We start from the raw sequence: 18720 nt of genomic DNA on the forward strand, positions 1-18720 counted from the left end.
TGTCAGCAAATGAATAACAAATAATGTTCAAGTCTGAATGTCTCAAATTCCACAAGGCACTGAAAAAATGACATGATTATTGAATTTACAACCATAAAAAGTTTAATGGACATGTTCCCACCGAAGTTCACTAATTTGACACTACAATTTTCAGTTTTACATTTGTAAGACTGTAACACATTCTACTATCTATTTAGGTACAAAATTTTCGTATGGGTGAACTTTAAGGTGTAGGTCCTAGACGGAAATCTTTGATGAAAAATGTGGGGGGAAGGTGCAGGCATGGCAGAGTTCTATGTTAAAATCCAACAATTATGGGGCCTATACATGTTAGAAACATGTCACTCAAAACTGGCAATACTTCTGTTGAGCTATGTTCGCTTCTCACAAGATCAACCAACAAGGGAAATAAGCGTGAAATATACCTCTTGAATGAATCTTTTTCCATACGACTTAATGTTCTTAATGCTAATAAAAGCAAAGTAGATCGTGCTGCAAGTTCTTCCTTTTTCACTGATAGCAATGGAAGGATCCAATGTGTCTTGGGCTCACTGTCAACCTTCTTGTTGGAGCAAGTCCCAGCACAGTCCACATACATCTCTAATATCCTCTCACAAACGGCTACAACTTGTGCTTCTAAGTCGAGATCCTCTGATGTGGAAAATCTTTCCAACATCAAGTCATTGAGGAAGTTCAGATAGCTCTGGTATGCCTCGTTTTCAAAATGCACCACAGGTGGCTCAGAGAGCTCTAGCCTATTACACACTGTCTGAAGCTTCCCGAGTATGATACCTTCCTGGCTTAGTTGGTTGGCATGGGATGAAATCAATGAAAAAAGTTCAAGAAGGATCTTGAGGTTAGCTGTTGAGAGACAATCATGGTGTGTCCTGTAAAGATCAGTCACAAGCTGCAATAGCAGACAATATAAGTGAGTTGCAAAATCACGCTTTCAAATATAAAAGAAAGCACAAACAGAATGACCATTGCCAAACAACGGTAAATTTCACTCTAATTAAAAATCACAAATCCAACACAAAATGATCTCCATCGTTCCCATCTTCAAATTTGAAATTAATTTGAGCATCATTTTCATGTCATTAGGGTTACTCTTACTAGAAATTGTTAATGAAACAAATTTGCTACCTAGTTTTTGCTACCTCATCAGAATGTTTCAACGTCGTACTGTATTCATAGTAACACAGACAAGAATCAAGAAAATTATTTTGCCTATTTTCCGCAGTTTAGTTTGTTGAAATTATAACGAGATAGTGAAGAGAGAAATTCGAAGAAAAAACTAAACAGCTACATTGTTAATCTTGTGATATTCAATTAATTTATGTTTACAATCTAGTTTATAGTACTAGGATATAACTACAATAAAACTATGAGAGCATAATCCCCCACTATTTTTACTACTACATGCTACTCGGAGTAGACCACTAAAATAAAGCAACTAGCTTAACTTTAAAACACTATATCCAACATGGTTTGTCAAGGGAACTAGAATGGAAAACATGGGTGAAAAAGAATTTCCATCACTTTGCAAACAAGAAATGATTTCCTCAAAAAATGGAAAGAAACAATTTCCTCCACTCTTCCATCCCCACACTGCCATTTCCCCGAAAGAGTTTTCCATCAAAAACAGAAGAAAACAAAATTTGTATTTTCCATTGGAAAATTTTTTTATCTTCCATTAAATCAAACACTCACTAAAGCTAAAACCATCTTTCCCCAGAACTAAATCAATAATTATTCACAAGCAGCTAGCTAGCTGAAGAACTGCTTTGTAGTGCCTCACTCTTCACATAAATCATATTAAGTTTTTGCTTGTGACAACAAAATACTAGGAATATGTTCTTCCTCTTATAGGAAGGTCACAGCCACCCATCAAAATAGGCAGCATGAAATACAGTTTGTGGTAGATGGAAATTTGCCCGCTCGCATTTTGAATAGGCAATTCACTCAAATGGCGGCCTAAAAATAGCCTAAACCGACTGCTTTTTCCAATTTGCGAGGAGATAAACGAAAGCATAGCAAACCTGTATGATGACCAACTGAACAGCAATATGACTTTTCATTCTTGAGATCACGTATACAGCAGTGTGCATGTTGTCATCCTCCAAGTCATTGTTGGAAATTTCATTATCGGAAGACATATCAAGTCCTTGATAACTTTCCATGGCATCAGGAATATCAATGTTATCCATAGTCCTGAACACCCTCAAAAATCCTGGAAGAGTTGATGCTGCAGCATCTTTAATAGCAATCAACATTCCTCTCCAATCATCTTCAGAAAGTCTGGTTCCTAATTCACTGGTCAAACGTACCAGCGCTGCTATCCCTGTTTTAGCTGGACCAGGGCCTGGACTCTTAATAAAATTAGCCATTACAGTAACAGCATCAGGTAATTGAGATCTCACAACACTAAAAAATGTAACAAAAAGATCAACAAGGCGCTCTGCTGCCAACGAAGAAGTTTCAGAGTCCCATGGACTTTCACTAACTGACGAATCTTTAGAAGACTCAGGTGACTGGTCATCATGCAGCATATTATCATCCTTGTTTCTACTATTGAGTATTGGAAAGACAACAAATTTGAAAATTGCACTCCAAAACGGCCGTGAAAATAGTTCACCATGATCCATGAGGATGTTAAACAGCACTTCAACAGAGCTCTTTCTAATGCCTGATCTAGGATCAGATGTCAATCTTGACAATCCTACATTTTTTTAATTCAAGGGAATCAACAACGAAAAATCAGTTTGTATAGATATTAGATACAACTTTCCACATAAACAAAATTAAATTAGTACCCAAAAAGCATAAGAGCGAAATATGCTCAACTTTAGTCAATGAACTTGGGAAATCTGAGCAATGCGGGGAAAACATGTAAATTCGGAAAAGCCTTCAAGCAATATCGATATGGAACACTATTAAAAACCATATTTTACCAAAGTCCAATTCAACACATCAGTGTTTCATGGACAATATCCATGTATTTACCTGTAAGCAAAGGCATCCAGAAAGAGGTGTTTTCATCTTTGCCAGTAAAAGATTGCCTATCAGCAGTCTCCCCACTTTCGCTCAAATCATACGAACTGTCATCTTGGCTATCCTCATTGCAAAACAATCCTCCTTCTGCAAGCTTAACAGCACAAAATCGAAGAAACGCAATGGCATTGAAGCTGACATCACTATTAAATTTACTGTTTGTGAAGGTTATGAGACATCTAACACAATCTGTGAAAGTTGTAGACTCGGTCTCAGTTATGTAAGGAAAATATTCCCGAACAATTTTTTCCATTGTCTCAAAAGCCAACAACACTATGCTCTTCCGTTCATCAGCAGCAGCTGTTGTAAAAACCTGATTGAAGAACCTCATTAAGAAAGTATATATATGACAACAAAAGAAGCCATCACAATCACACAGAATGAATCACAATGGTGTCTGGAAGATCACAACGGGCAAGATAAAATGAACCTAAAAAAGTGAAACCAGCAGCACACTAATTTAACATCAGGCGTAAGATAAATTTTAAGCAGAACCTGGAAACTAGGTACACCTCATGCAGTAAAATTAATAGCAGAATACAGAAGAGATCATGCAGTAGAATTCATAATAACAAATTTCCCTCCTATACATATCAAATGTCTCATTTCCTCTTCCAACAGATTCACATTAAATGTCTCATTTCTATAATTGGTATGTTTTGTCTATACTTATACCCTAATGGAACCAATTATTTACAAAAAGGCCATTAGGTTATCGCCAATTATTGTCATCAAATTTATTTGCCTATATTCTCTCCTGCCATGTGGTCCCATTCCCATTTTCTTGAATGGGGGAAAACTCAAATGGGATATTTGATATGAACTGGATGGAGTAATCAAAGTACTACTGTAAACAATAAACTTTCAACAATAAGAATCATTTATTTCCCTGAAATTCCTTGCAATTTGCATACCAAAAATTAAATTGTATAACTCGATCCCTGTCAAACTTTCAACAATAAGAATCATAGCTGCACAATAATCTGTCAGGTTCAAAAATTTTGAGTTCCACTACCATTATATCTTGTGAAAACCTCATTGTCAGTCAATATTATGAAAACCTTGTCCTCAAACTTACGAAAAGAATTTATGAAATCCAGTACAACTAAAAACTTACCCTGAATCCTAGATACAAATCTCTAAAGAAACATTCATTTTTGAGTTTTGACAACTTCCACAAACTTGATGTCATGTTTGTATCAAGACCTCTTCCACTTTCCTATGTTGGATGAAAATCCGATACCGGAGCCCACAAAGAGTAGAAGACACTACAGTGAGAACTTCAGGTGCTTGATATCTCTTGAAAAAATAATATCAAACCACAACTAGTATCCCAAAATAGACATCACGTCTCTGCCAACTGTAGATGGCAATTTGTAATTGCACAAGAGCTCCTACTTTGTAAAACTGGTAGTCAACTACTTATCCTAGATGGTCAACCGGAAAATGCACAATTCTCTCTTTTCCATTTGTTTTTCCGGAAGAAGGTTGTGCGTATTACTAAATTGTACATCTAGATGAGATATGCAAAATAAATAAAATGCATACAGAAGCATGAACATTTCTGTAAGTCACACTTTGTAACCAGAAGTTCCAAAACAAAGAATATGAAATAAGCAAGTAAATTACCTTAAATACACTTTTCCATCCAGATTTCACATTACTGACACGGGTAAGGACCATCTGAGAAATGCAGCGGACAATAAGTTCTCGAATTTCAGCAGAGCTACTCTTTTGCATTACAATGACAAAAGGCCTCAAAAACTCATTTTGGAAATTGTAATTTGCCAGCTCCTCGCGCTCAAGGAACTTCATAGCAAGCTGACGCAAAGAATCCATGACAAAAATTGCGACCGAGAGATTTTCAGACAAGCCAACAGAGACAAAGAAATCTGAGAGAACATTCCAGATGCGAGACCACACTAGTCTGATGCGATTCATATTATAGTGCCTGAAAAATGACCCAAAATCATTGTTTAGTATAAATACTCAAGATCCTAGAAGGCTATAACAGTAAGCCCGGAGTAGCAACAGTCCACATTTCTAACATGAAAAAATAAAATACAGAAAATTGGACGTCCTCAGAAAATAGAGTGTTTAGCAAATTCCAAGAAGTGCAACCATACTACCATAGAAATAAATGTTTTTGCATTCAACATATCAAAACCCAAAAGAGGACGCATTGATAGAGATCTCATGGAAAGAAGACTTACGCAATCTCAACTATCTTTGTGAGACTGAACACACGAGGATCTGTTGGAGACTGTAACTCTGCCATTGAAACTTTGCAAAGAGCTCTCACAAAAGATACTATTGCCTCGCTGTTCAACCTTTGGCTATGGGCAAATATGTGGTTCAACTCATAACTTCCAATTTGATCAAGCAAGTGCAAGTTCGAAATAAAGTTAGTGACCTGTTCTGGAGTAACCAGTTTGGGAGAGCTTGCACCAAGTGCACTGCTGTCATAGGATCCACCTCGAACGACAGCGGCCACAGCTGGGTTTTGAAGAGCCCCCTTTTTCTTCAGAGAAGCCAAGTCACTTGGCATTAGTGATTTCTGCTCTGGTTCAGCATTAGACATGCTCAAGAATGATGCATCTGGTGGTACACCTTCTCCTAAAAGTTGTAAATGTTCAAACCTAGACAAACACGTCAAGATGTGCTCCCATGCATCTTGTAGATAATTTCCATCTCCAATAGCTATGGACATCATTGTCTGTGGTAAAAAGCATCACAATGTTATCAGAATGACCATAGCAGGGAAATCAATGCTGTACACATTACAGAAACAAAGTAGGCATCCATCATCAACCAGTGAAATTGTAGGCATCCGTCATGAAAGGACCAAGTGGGACAAATGCCTATCAACAAAGTTGGATTAAAACTGATTCCTAAAGTTACCACGTAAAGCGGAAGAAGAAAAAACAAACATGGATCTAAATTTTGCATTCAATTTCCAAAATAATCCCAGCATTTAGCTATTATATTGAGCATATAAGAGAAGTTAATTGTGCACTATATCTGTTACAGCCAGACCATATGCATATACATGTTCTTTTATTGTGCATTCAGTTTTGGATATATTTTGTCAACATACATAATAGCATCAACTATAACTGCCAGCTAAGCAGCTTTTCATACAGAAAATGTTCGTTTTTTCCTCAATGAAGCCACTCAATTATAGGCTTACCTTCATAGCATCAACATTTTTTTGCTTCATATCAGCTGCACAGTGGAGATAAGTGAATTTGGCCAAAGAGGTCACAAAAGCATCTCTTTGTGTCTGCATACTAAGTACCGCAGTAACATGTACAGCATATCGGAAGCCTTGCAAACATTCTGTCGTAGCTAATTTGTCATCACTCTGATCAAGTGTCATACTAAACGCAGCCAGCATAGGACCCCAACAAACTTCCACCATAAATCTCAATATTGAAACATCAGAAACTGCATAAAAAACCGACCTGAAAAAAAAGTGTGATGGTTGCCATTGTTCCTTGTCTTGTAAGTGGATCAAAGTATAAAATAAATAGTCAAATAAACATACAAACATCAATAACAATATCAAATCTTTATGCTATCAACATAACCAAAATCTATCTCTTGTACTCATCCACACAGAGATGCACAAATATGAAGAACCGACCCATATTATTTGTAAAACTCTAAAATGCATGGTCTCCATTGCCAAACATCATTTAGTTTAAAGTAAAAGACTAAAAAATTCTTACGGAGCTTGCTTGCTTTAGAGAAAAATCTAAATAAATTATCACAACTTAACATGAAAATAATTTAAGAAAATAAAAGTATAGGATCAAAGTTACACAACCTTTGGGTGTACAAGATTCAAATACCAATCACTAAAAGCACATAGTAAATCAGTACTTCAACAGGAAGACAATCTTAGCATGTCCTACAAAACATTACTTCCTACAATTTTATAATCTCAAACTAGTGTAGATAAATCATTCAATATATCAGTTGATACAAGATACTTGCTACCTGCCTTGCTAGTCTAGTATCAATAGCCAAGACCAGTAAACATATACACCTTTGTCCCTGTGAATTTCCCATAGTCATATGTAGCATATAACTTTTATTTTGGTTTGGATTGTTGGGATGATAATTAAAAAAAAAATTAATTGTAAGGATGATATTTAAAGAAAGAAGAATGCAAGGATGAAAATGTAATAGACCGATCCTGCCATTATTGTGAAATTGGATGAATTCAAAAAATGTAAATGAGAGTAAAATGGAATTTTAGAGTTTATTGATAAAATAGATGGAAACAAGATACACAAGCTTTCAAGAGGCTTGCTCTTTACTAGGTCATAAGTAAAAAAACCAGAGAATCTGAATACAATCTATCTGATCTCTTTCTCTACTCCACCATCCTTATTTATACTAAGTTCTCTAACTAACTTCTCATATTAAACTACCCATATTACCCTTATACCATTATATCACACTCACCACTGGTTCATGTTTTATTTTATTTTAATTCTGAAGACCATTACACTTGATCAAAAACCCATTCCCTCCCGAACAAATTTCTCTCATGACAGCCTTCAAAGAAATTTGTGACCGTTTGCACGAGGGGTCTCCCTTGTGTTCTTCTTTACTGCCTTGCCATGTAAATCTAATCAAATCACCCATCCCTACTTTAAGTTGAACAAAAGGCAAAAAATTCATTTCACGAGAGAATATCCAAAGCCAGTTACCAAGTAATGCCAAATTTTTTGCCTCCAGATTCCCCACTCCTAAACCCCTTGTTGAATTGGCAATTTGACTATCTCCCATTTCACTAAATGATCCTTTTTGTCTCTCCATTTGCCTCCTAAGAACATTACTCGTATTGTCTCTAGGTTTCTTATAATAGACTTCAAGGCCCTATAAAGGGAAAGAAAGTAAATGGGAATATTCCTTGAGCAAGATTTGACAATAGTGATTCTACCTCCCAAGGAAAAAGATGATTTTTTCCATCCATCAAGCCTCTTCGAAATCTTTTTAATGATCGGACCCCAAAAATCCTTATTTCTACAATTAGCTACCAGTGGTAATCCCAAATATTCAATAGGAAAATTCGCCACTTCACAATTAGCCGAGAAGGCCAAAAGCCATCCCCACCAGCCCCCCCACCCCCACAAAAAAGAAAAAAAAGAAAAAACCAAAAGAAATAGAGATTTGTCTGAAATGTAACATCTCACAAGGAGACTTACATAAATGCTCAGGTAATTCAACATGGTTTTGCCTCAGGTTTAGTGAGTGGTGAGGTTGTTTGTGTAATTCTACTTCTAGCTACACCATTTTCCTTGATGATTGTACTGACCAGAAGCTGGTTACTTCTTGCTTATTAGTCCTGCTCCTATCTTGTAATATATTATTCTGCCACTCCTATAGCAGTTTTGAGGTTGTGCTAATTAAGTGTAATTAGAAACTGCTCTACATTTTTTCCAAATAGAACTCCACATCATGAGGGATGGAAGTGTCAAAAACAAGAAGTCATCGGTGATGTTAAAAGTATTCATTAAAACTATGTCCTATTTAAAACATTTTTTTTCTATTCAGTCAACTTCATTTTTCAATACTAAAATCAACTACTTATTTAAGTCACTGCTCATTCCCCAATTGTTACTTTTTTGCTTTTTAATAAATTGACAAAAATACAAATGATAAATCCCAAAAGAGATCAATTATTAAATGATAATCTTCATTACAATCCTCCAATTACTCCTAAAAAGATCATTTAGAGTAGTATGCTCAAAAAGACCATTTGCTTTTGCCCATAGAGAGTAGAGAAGCTAAGAACTTAGCTTTCTCCCAAATGATATCCAATGGTAATACCCGATCATTAAAAATGCGTCTATTCCTCTCCAACTAGACAGACTAAAGAATTGCATAGCAGCGAACTCTCCACAAGATTTTGAGCTCCCTCTTATTTCCGAAAAATTTAAGAACAGAAAATCTCCAATCCTCCTACGAGCACCCGAAGATCTCCGCTTAATAGAAAGAGTTTGCCCCATATGCTCTCGTGAAGCAACAACGAAAAATGATCATTATCCTCACCATCTACTAATCACATAATACATTGATGCAGGCTCAAAGCATTACCAGGCCTTCTAATTTCGAAATTCTCCATAGTATTGACTATTGAGCTTCCCTAAAACCACCAACCACACCTATACAAATAGGAGCATTATGTTTAGTGGAGAGGATATAATCTAAGAAAAAAGAAACATCTTTCCAAAATCTAATCAAATCACCCATCCCAACTTTAAGTTGAGCAAAAGGAAAAAATTTTGGTATTAATCAATGCCAAAGAGAATTCATTTCACGAGGGAATCTCCAAAGCCAGTTAACAAGTAATGCCAAATTTTTTTCCAACAGATCCCCCACCCAAACCCCCATGTTGAATTGAAAATTTGACTATCTCCCAATTCAATAAATGATCCTTTTTGTCACTCCATTTCCCTCCTAAAGAACATTACTCATAATTTTCTCTAGATTTCTTATAAAAGACTTCGAGGGCCTGCAAAGGGAAAGAAAGTCAATGGGAATATTTCTTGAGCAAGATTTGACAATAGTGATTCTACCTCCCAAGGAAAAAATGATTTTTTTTTCCATCCATCAAGCCTCTTCGAAATCTTTTTAATGATCGGACCCCAAAAATCCTTTTTTCTAGGAGTAGCTCCCAAGGGTAATCCCAAATATTCAATAGGAAAATTCACCACTTTACAATTAGCTGAGAAGGCCAAAAGCCATAATTCCCTTGTGGCAATCTTATTAGAATTGTCTCAATGTCTAATTTTATGATATCAACTTTTATAATTTTCATTCTTAGATAATTTAGAATATTTACAATCAAAAGTCGAGCGTCAGAACACGCAAAAGTCCAAACGATTTAAGGAGGAAGTACATTTTAAGGAGTTCTTTCTCATTTTCCCCTTGTGCGATCACTACTATGGACTGCCCTGCCAACTAACTCGCACCAGACGTTAAACCAATGAATCACCAAAGCTTCTTCCATCATCACCATAGCTACCAAATACCAATACCTCACCGAAACAAAACCCCCCATAAATCCCTCTAAAGAACATTAGAATTGACGTGGTCTCTCCATCACCATCCCACCGAAACCAAATTCATACCTGCTGAAATTTTTCTATTGAATAACACAAGTAAATTTTAGCAATTCATGGTCTAATTTGACCTCCAAGACTTCCCAAGAAAAGCCTTAGCAGTTAAATGAAACTACCAAATGTGGCAGTATTCTAGTATTAATGGGAGCCATGACACATACATGTTTGAAGAAAATAAAAAACATATGGTGGTCTTAAAGGTATGGAGATGCCTCGTGTGACCATAAACCCAAGGATGATGAGTATCCGAGGTAGGTTTAGGAGGATACGAGATAGATATAAGATGGCGGTGACAGGCAAAGCATAAACTCCCTCCGTTCCTAAATGCTGTTTCCACGAGGAATGTTCACATGAATTAAGAAAAATGAGATTTTTGTGATTAGAGTAATGATAAGGTAGATAGTGGTAATATTTTATATTGATTGTAATAGTAAGTAGAGAACATGTAGGGACCACATGAATAAAATAAAATGAAAATAGATAAAGATAAATATGATTTTTGTAGATTAGATTTTTTTGGTATCGATTTTAAATGCAAATGGGAAACATTTAGGGACCACAAGAATAAAGTATTGAGATTTAATAAAAAGTAAGCACAATTTTATCCAACATTTGTAAAAATAAAAGTTAAATATGACCAAAATAATGAAATGAAAATAGTGTAACCATCCAAAATGGCAAATGGGTACATCAGTTACGAACGAAGGGAGTAACAGGAGAGAAAAAGAGATTAGAAGATGGTCATTTCATGAGGTGTGGAGATAATGGTGTTTCGGCTAAGAAGAAATTTCATAAACCAATAAAATCACAAGTGGATTATATGGCCTGCTAGAGTCTAGACATGTTGAATTTTTCCCGGGAATTTTCAAAAGATCCATAGAATTCGGATCATTATTGATAAAATCAATAGATAAAATTAAAGAAGAGTGAGTAGAGTTGGGCTTGTTAGTATCAACTTTTCCTGTTATTTATAAAATAAAAGCATTGGTTCATCTTGCTCTGTGGTAGTAAACAGAAAATAATATAATTGAGAAAAAATCTTAGTGTGATGCATACTCTGATTTTCCAGACTTTGCCTTGAACTGCTCTTGGATGTTCTTGATAAGAAGACTATTTGTGCCCAAAGGTTTTTCTTCTGGTTGCTTCCCCATTACTAAGTTTAGTATACCGTCCAAACCTAGTAACCTGTTGAATCCATTGACCTGCTTGCTTTGTGGTTGAGAACTTTCAGCATTCATTTTGATTTCATCTTTAACAATTTGATCATAGAGAGAACCCAAATACTCTTCAGGTAAGTCCTTGCCATCATCAATTCCTCGGTTGTTCCGAACAAAGTCAGCTTTGGTCATCTGAAAAAGAATATTTTTTGAAGAAATTAAAGCACAAATACATCAAAAAATTATCCACTTCAATCAATTTCCCATCCTCGGACTTCCCAAAGATCACAGCCTTTAGGAATTGAGGCAAGTAGCAGAATTTAATACAAAAATAAGCAAAAAAAAATTGCACTTCAAAAGTTCACTCAAGTCTTGATACAGATAGATTGTCAATTATTCTCTTATACAAACAAAAAGAATAAATCACCAAGCTCACCTTCTCTTTAACCATATTATTGTGAGCATCTGTGTTAAGCAATATAACAGAATAGGCAAGGACGTAAGCTGTATCCGCAGTTTTGAATGAATTAGGATTGCATTTACAGTAACGCTCAGCAAACTTCTCCATAATCCGATCTATCTTTTGAGCCTCTCCAGGTAATCTGAAACCCCGTAAGAAATATCGAATAGCTTCACCAAAATCCATTTTTTCAAAATAAAATGAATCAACATATGCATGCATAACTTTTAATGGGAAATCATCTCGTTCTCCCAAGTAATCCCCAATAATAGTTGGGTTCAGGCCAGCAGTATTCTTTAGAAAAGCAGCAACTTCTTCTGGAGAACCACCAACTTTTTTGGTGTTAATCAAAAACTCGACACCTTTTGAAGGTTTCCTGTTAAATAATGTGATGCCCTTCTGCATATTGGGAGCAAGTTGTCACTAAAAATTAGAGAGAGCCATAAATGTGAAAAAGACATTTAAAATAGCCCAAAACAAGCAAAACTGATGATATCATAAATTTTAAAAGAGTTGAAGAAAAACCTGCATTTCAATTTTATAAGCTCGACGCTGCTCAAAAGTAGCAGCATCAGACAACTCAGAATTTGTTTCCGCATGCAGTTCATACTCTGGAATTGTTCCCTCCTCTCCGTTTAAGGTAGAATGCACATCAACAGAACCAGACGCCACAGAAGATCTATAGGACAAAGAAGATTCCTCTATCTTCAGTTGCTGGTCCATCCAAGTTCCCATTGACTTAACTATTCTAACTAGACACTTTACTGATTCAACCCGGAATGTGAGATCCTTAACTGGAGGCAAAGTTGTAGTAGAACCAGGTGGTGGACCAAGAGCAGTCTTCAAAAGGCCATTAATCGTCCTGCAAATATCTGATGGAATTATAAGAGCTTAAATAAATGTTCAGATACGTCATACAATTGAAGATCATAAAGTGAGGATACAAATGCAACAAGTGCCAAGGGGTAAAAGATTAGTATAAAACCAACATGTTTTATGCCCTAGTATCAGCCATAATTGGTCCAAAAAGAAAAGGCCTATTGTACGTTACTCATCATTCAATATCGAAAAAACAAATCTAATATTAAAAATAGAATACAGCAATGAGCAAACAAATACAGCATCACTTTCCATCCTTTATGCAAAGGATATTTGCCTCCATAAAAACTTTCAGATCTTACCCATTCATTACTGTCAAATAGACATCCACTTAAACCAGACCCTTGACCAATCATCTACGACGAGACTCTATTCTATGGTGGAAATTTCAGATGCAGCAGAGAGTTCTATTCACCAGAAAGAGGGCAATTGATTGAAGCTGTTTACATTAACTTCAACAAAAAATGAAAATCAAAATAATTACAACATAGAGGGGCCTCATTGAACACGCTTCATGCAGGCCTTTTGAGGCACTGGAGCTTTAGCGCCAACTGCACTGTTTTGAACACTGAGCAATACTACCAAATGCTTGTGCAATGAAATCTTGGAAGAAGTAATAATTGCTATTTGCTACTCAAAAGAGCTGGTTTATTCAAATTTTCAAATTATAATACTTTCGAACAGTGACTTAGGATTTTCCTTTCCTGCTGCAATAGCTCCATGCATAGTTATATTGCCTATTATTTACTAAAAATAGCAAACAGGGACCCGAGAGACCTCAAAAAGTCCTAAGCAACAACGTAAATTCTTATGACATGAAATGATAATTATCTAGCAAAATCAAACAACATTATAAGAATGAAGGTAGCAATATATAAAACAAAAATTGGAAGCCTCTATCTATAGTAAGCCGAAATGCACAACAAAACACAAAAGTACCTCTCATAAATGTTTGGAGCATCAAGATCACAGTCATAGTTGACAAAAATATCAATTATAAGCTGCGGATCCTGAGAAATCTTCTCCAGCAGGTTGAGGACAGTCATTTTTTGTATAAAACGAGGCTGGAGTATATTCTCCAGGACACGAAGGATAAGCATTGGAAAGAAGATTCCAATCTCAGCCTTCAACCCTGATCTAAACTTAGTTAACAAGCTCATGAAAATAGAACATAGGAGCTGGAATATGGTCATCACTGATAGTGCACTATTCTTCAGTAATGACAAGCAGAGGAACTGTTTGATAATATTAAGAAAGCTGCAACAAAGAGCACAAAAGCGTCAATTATGTTTGAACAGAAACTTACATAGTAATATGTTAAGCATGGCAGTAAGCATTCCCAGGAGTTTACACAAAAGGGACAAGGGAAAATTAGTCAATGAAGCAACAACATATGTTATAACAGAATATTATCAACACTCCACTAAACGCAGCAAAGAAAAAAGAGTACACTAGACAGCACCGTCACAGAAATCTGTTTGAAGAAGATGATGAGAATCCCCAATAGTACAACCAATGAGATTGTGGAGTACCCACCCCTATCCCCCATGAAAAAGCAAGAACTTGATCATCCAAAGAGCTGATGTTTTTATAAGTCATTTATATTTTTTCTCAATTTAATCTCAAATAAAAAACACTATTAATTTTCTATAAGGATATTCTCATACTCTTTTATTCAGACAAGTAATACTTGTCTGAAAATTGACAAGCTTTTGAACTGCTTTCACATCCATGATTAAATCGCCAAAAATGCACACCAGAGGTCAGAGTCACCAAACACCATCAAAAATATAATTTTCCCCACCACAAAAAAGTGGTCATTGTATTAGAAGCATGTCGGACACTTATGTATCCTTTCAATGATTAAATTCGTCATCATGGACGAACAGGTCAGATATATATCTTTCACTATTCCCTTTAGTTTTCTACTCACTAGGTTTATGAAAAAAGTTTTCCATGTTAACCTATTTATTTCAACCACTTCCTTTCAGTCTATCTGTTTTCATGTGCTCCATGCCTTAAGAAATTAAGTTTTTCCTCTCTACTTAATCTTTAAATTGGGCTTCATACTAACCAGCCCACATTTTTCTCCTTAAAACTATGCACTTAAAAGGTGGCAAGAACAGAGAGCAGATTGATGAAGTATCTGCTTAGTTTAGTGACTAAGAAAATCACAATTTCTATGGTCAACAATACGTATGACAATACAAAAAATTTGTTCCACAGATTTCTTCCAAGATCCATCAAAAGGAAGTTCAGAGTAAATTGACATCAAAATGTGGTTGGTTCATGACAAGAATTGTTTTCACAATGAAACAATTTCCACTTACTTTATCTCACATAGTAAGGTATCAAAGACAGGATTTCTTTTTAAACTTCCTAACTTTGACAACCCATATTTAAGTATTCTAAAAATAATTATAGCCTAGTGTTATCTCCAATGAGAATATATGAATCAAAGCTTGAAACAACTTTTTCAAACTAAAAATTGTGAATCAAAGAAGCAATGAGCTAAGTATAGCTCAGCAAAACATTTTTTTCGGCCCCAAATATAGAGCTAAAATAAATGGAACTACAATATTATTTCGATAAAACATGCCCTCAAAACGGGTGCGAAATCAGAAAAAACTTTGAGAATCACTCGTTTGATATTTTAAGAATTAAATTTGGAAAGCACCTAAGCCACGAAAGGTTTCATTGACAACACAAAGGCACACACATCATATACCAAGAGCACTTTCCAAAGTATAAATCCTTATAGATACTTCAACTTCGTCGTTCACAAAAAAGTAACGATTTTATTGCTTTTTTCTATAAGAAAAGCAATAGTTTAAGACTAAGAGAGAGAAATATGAGTAGAGCAACCACACAACAACAATGCGTAGCCTTATCCAGATGTAGAGCATCATAGAAAAAACATAAAATTTGATAAAAGGGATCACACCTATGAACTCTTGGTGGCCTGTCTAGTTGTCACTAGTCACATCTCATAAGCCCACTTGGAAAACTTTTGTACTCTTAAGGGTTCACTCTTTGCACCTAACCCCTTATATATGAGTGTATTATAGATAATTTTGGAATTAGTTGACATTATTTGAGCTAAAATAGTCTAAATTTTTATTTTATAGCGAGTTTTGTAGCCTTCAATGTAACTACTTGCCCGAAGCTAAATGTACTTTTCATAAAAGAAACTTTTTTAGGGTAAACAGATGAAACCTAAGATTGATAAATAAAACACGTTAGAAGTCTCAATAAAGCCACATTGGTGATGAAATATACCACGGGAACCAAAATGACGTTGCAATACTGAACCATTGTTCAAGGGAAAATAACTTACAGTACAAAAATAAGGCTGCATCACATCACACGCGTTGTTAAGGTTTTCAGAAATATGAACCGATATTTTCCGCGTAGTAAAGGTGTTACCGCATTTTTGCACTATGCCTACTAGGACAATAGTCGCCAATATATTCTATTTGGTTTTGTTGTTTGATAAGTTGATTTGCATCCTTATTCAGAAAGACACATCAGGTTGGACTTCCAAATGGGGGTCAACTTAAATACCGAAACAAAAAACTCAAAGAAAAATAAAGAAAAAACTGAAAAGCAAAACTAGGCACTAGGTTTGTTCAATAAATCTCCTCGTATTTCATGCAGTAAAGAATAGTCTCAATTAAATCAATTGTTGAACTAAAAACAAAACAAACATGTGAAATGGAACCTCAACACATTATCATCACCAAATCTACAAAGCAAATATCATTACAATCTACAAAAGCTAATATATTAAGTACTAAGAAGTTCAACAAAAATCAACACCAGCAGCAACAGCAAAGATAAACTTTATTTCCAAGCAGTAGGTAAGAGTAGAGTAAGAAACATGAACTTACTTAGTATTTTTGCGCCAAACAAGACCACTATTATCCATGATCACTTTGAGCAATTCCAAAGATAGGATCTTTCCCCTAAGAAGAATCTCATCACCAGAATGCTCTTGTGAAGAGAACTTCATTGACAATTTACACAAATTCTTAAACAGCATAAATCCGTCTTGTCGGAGCTTACTCTCCCTTTCCCCTGATGTTTCCACCCCACCATTACTTATCACCTCCATTTTTACCTCTCCGCCACTGTTTTCCTCCGTGCTCACTGTCGATTCATCACCATCGCTCCCGTTCCCGTTCCCATTCCCATTCTCATTCTCATCTCCATCCCCATGCTCACTCGCATTCCCATCTCCATTCCCACTCCGAGGGCTATCGGTCTGTGGTTTAATATCCTCAGCCCCTTCATTAGAGTCCATAACCTCGTTAATGATATTCTGAACTAATTGTACCGAATTCCCCTCACTCAGATTCCTATCAGTAAATTCCAGCAACTCAGAAACAGCAACAATCTTGAACTTATCAACAAACATAGAATCCTCTTCGACACGAGCAAAAACCATCAAACAAATTTGAGCCAAAATAGCCTTAGCACAGATCTGATTAGTTCCATTCAAACCTCCTAAATAAACATTATAACAAATCTTAACAATGTGGTTTAGATAGTCACCTCCAAACACAACATACGGCGAACGAATTGCCGACAGTATCACCTTCATTACGCTAAACTCAATCAGCTCATCTCCCAAACTGCAACACTTACAAACAGATTCAATCAACTGAAAAATCACCGAATTGCTATTATCATCTGAAGAACGATCGAGTTCAAACCGCAGAAGATTACGCGAAAAGAGTCGAAAAAGTGCATCAAGAGAAGGATCAATAATTTTCGGTGAAGCAGTATCAAGCGCGAGAAGAAGAGGAGAAAGAAGATAGTCGGCGTCGGCAGGTGATAAAGTAGGGATCGTGGAGGAGAGAGAAAGTGAAGTAAGCTCGGTTAAGGTTTCAAGCTTATCAATGGCGGATTTACAAGCGGAAACAAGATTTGTGTGCTTTCTCCAAGCAACATTTTTGATGATTTTGTCGAAAGATGGGCCGAGGATTTTGCCACAGCGAGTGGAACCTCCAAGAGATTGCGACGACGCCATTGAAAACAGAAAAATGGAGAATTTACAGATCTGAGATGAAAGTCGCCATTGATGAATGAGGAGAGAGAAGATTAAATGTTGAATATGAGATGTTTTCCAAGTTTAATCGGAGGGGAAAAGGAAATATTGATGTTGGTCGGAAACTTAGGAATGGAGAAGTTTAGTAGACACGTGCGAGAAGGATGGAATTTGTAGTGGGAATAAATGGGAAATAAAGGTGTGAGTGTTATTTCAGTTGGAAATTATTTTGTAAATTTGATTCTCACGTAATTAATTTTTCTATTAATTTACCATATAAGGCTTTATTAGCCTTTAATCTTAGAAACATTAGTAAGAGTCAAGACTTGTTATATGTTGGATTATGACATAAGAACCAAGTTTGAATGGAGTTTAGGTGAAATTTGGAAAGATTGTTTAATGTTGACTAGTTTTAGTGCTTTTAATGGTTTTGCATTTTACTCTAGTTAACTAAAATGAAAGAATAGACAATGAAATTTCATCTTAATCGTAGTAAATTCGCTTTCTCTAAGTAAAATTATGATTTTAATTTTTTTTTATTGGCTTACCATTTAATTTAAAAAACACAAATTTTTGTATAAAACGATTTCGTCGTGAGACGTGTCTTATTCTTGGGATGAATGATCCAATAACAGAAACTTTTAGTATAATTAATCTTTTGTATAAACTCATCTCACGATGAAACGATCTCATACAAAAAGAGTTCTTTAAAAAATATGAGATAACAAGATATTTTTAACTAGGATAGACTATACTTCTCTTTTCATATGTTTGTGTCATCTATACAAAGTGTACCTAACAACAATCATGGTCGTATGTTAACAAACCATGTTATATTGCTCAAACTTGAAGAATCTATCATATCAAATTATGAATTGTGCATGTTTAAGATTATGATAAAAGTTTAAGAACCTCTCACGATTAATTTTATTGAATGACAATATGACATACCCAGGGCCGCCGATTAGCAAGGGCAAAGCGGTT

The 18720-nt window shown here is 35.6% G+C and overlaps 1 protein-coding gene across 2 annotated transcripts; it reads right to left on the minus strand.

The window, feature by feature from the left end:
• Positions 1–60: 60 nt before the first annotated feature.
• Positions 61–17978, minus strand: LOC130825557 (brefeldin A-inhibited guanine nucleotide-exchange protein 1). Of its 2 annotated transcripts, XM_057690844.1 has the most exons (11): positions 16577–17978; positions 13626–13943; positions 12333–12669; positions 11784–12206; positions 11247–11539; positions 6242–6515; positions 5265–5767; positions 4681–5002; positions 3004–3364; positions 2040–2719; positions 61–907 (listed from the first exon to the last, which is right to left on the minus strand). In XM_057690844.1, exons 1-11 carry the CDS (start codon positions 17716–17718, stop codon positions 299–301), a joined length of 5262 nt encoding a protein of 1753 aa, XP_057546827.1. In that variant the 5' UTR covers positions 17719–17978; the 3' UTR covers positions 61–298. The 2 variants fall into 2 exon arrangements, with proteins under 2 accessions (XP_057546827.1, XP_057546835.1); XM_057690852.1 differs by lacking the exon at positions 16577–17978 and having other exon boundaries at positions 12333–12679; positions 13626–13795.
• Positions 17979–18720: the final 742 nt, after the last annotated feature.

Source organism: Amaranthus tricolor, chromosome 1, assembly GCF_026212465.1.
Source record: "Amaranthus tricolor cultivar Red isolate AtriRed21 chromosome 1, ASM2621246v1, whole genome shotgun sequence".
Taxonomy (NCBI): domain Eukaryota; kingdom Viridiplantae; phylum Streptophyta; class Magnoliopsida; order Caryophyllales; family Amaranthaceae; genus Amaranthus; species Amaranthus tricolor.

Excerpts from the sequence above, each read along its gene's own strand:
- LOC130825557 (XM_057690844.1), bottom strand. The coding sequence starts at position 17,718 with ATGGCGTCGTCGCAATCTCTTGGAGGTTCCACTCGCTGTGGCAAAATC. Across the intron at positions 12,670-13,625 it reads GCTCCAAACATTTATGAGAG|GACGATTAATGGCCTTTTGA; the intron begins GTACTTTTGTGT and ends AGATATTTGCAG. Across the intron at positions 12,207-12,332 it reads CTTATAAAATTGAAATGCAG|AAGGGCATCACATTATTTAA; the intron begins GTTTTTCTTCAA and ends CCCAATATGCAG.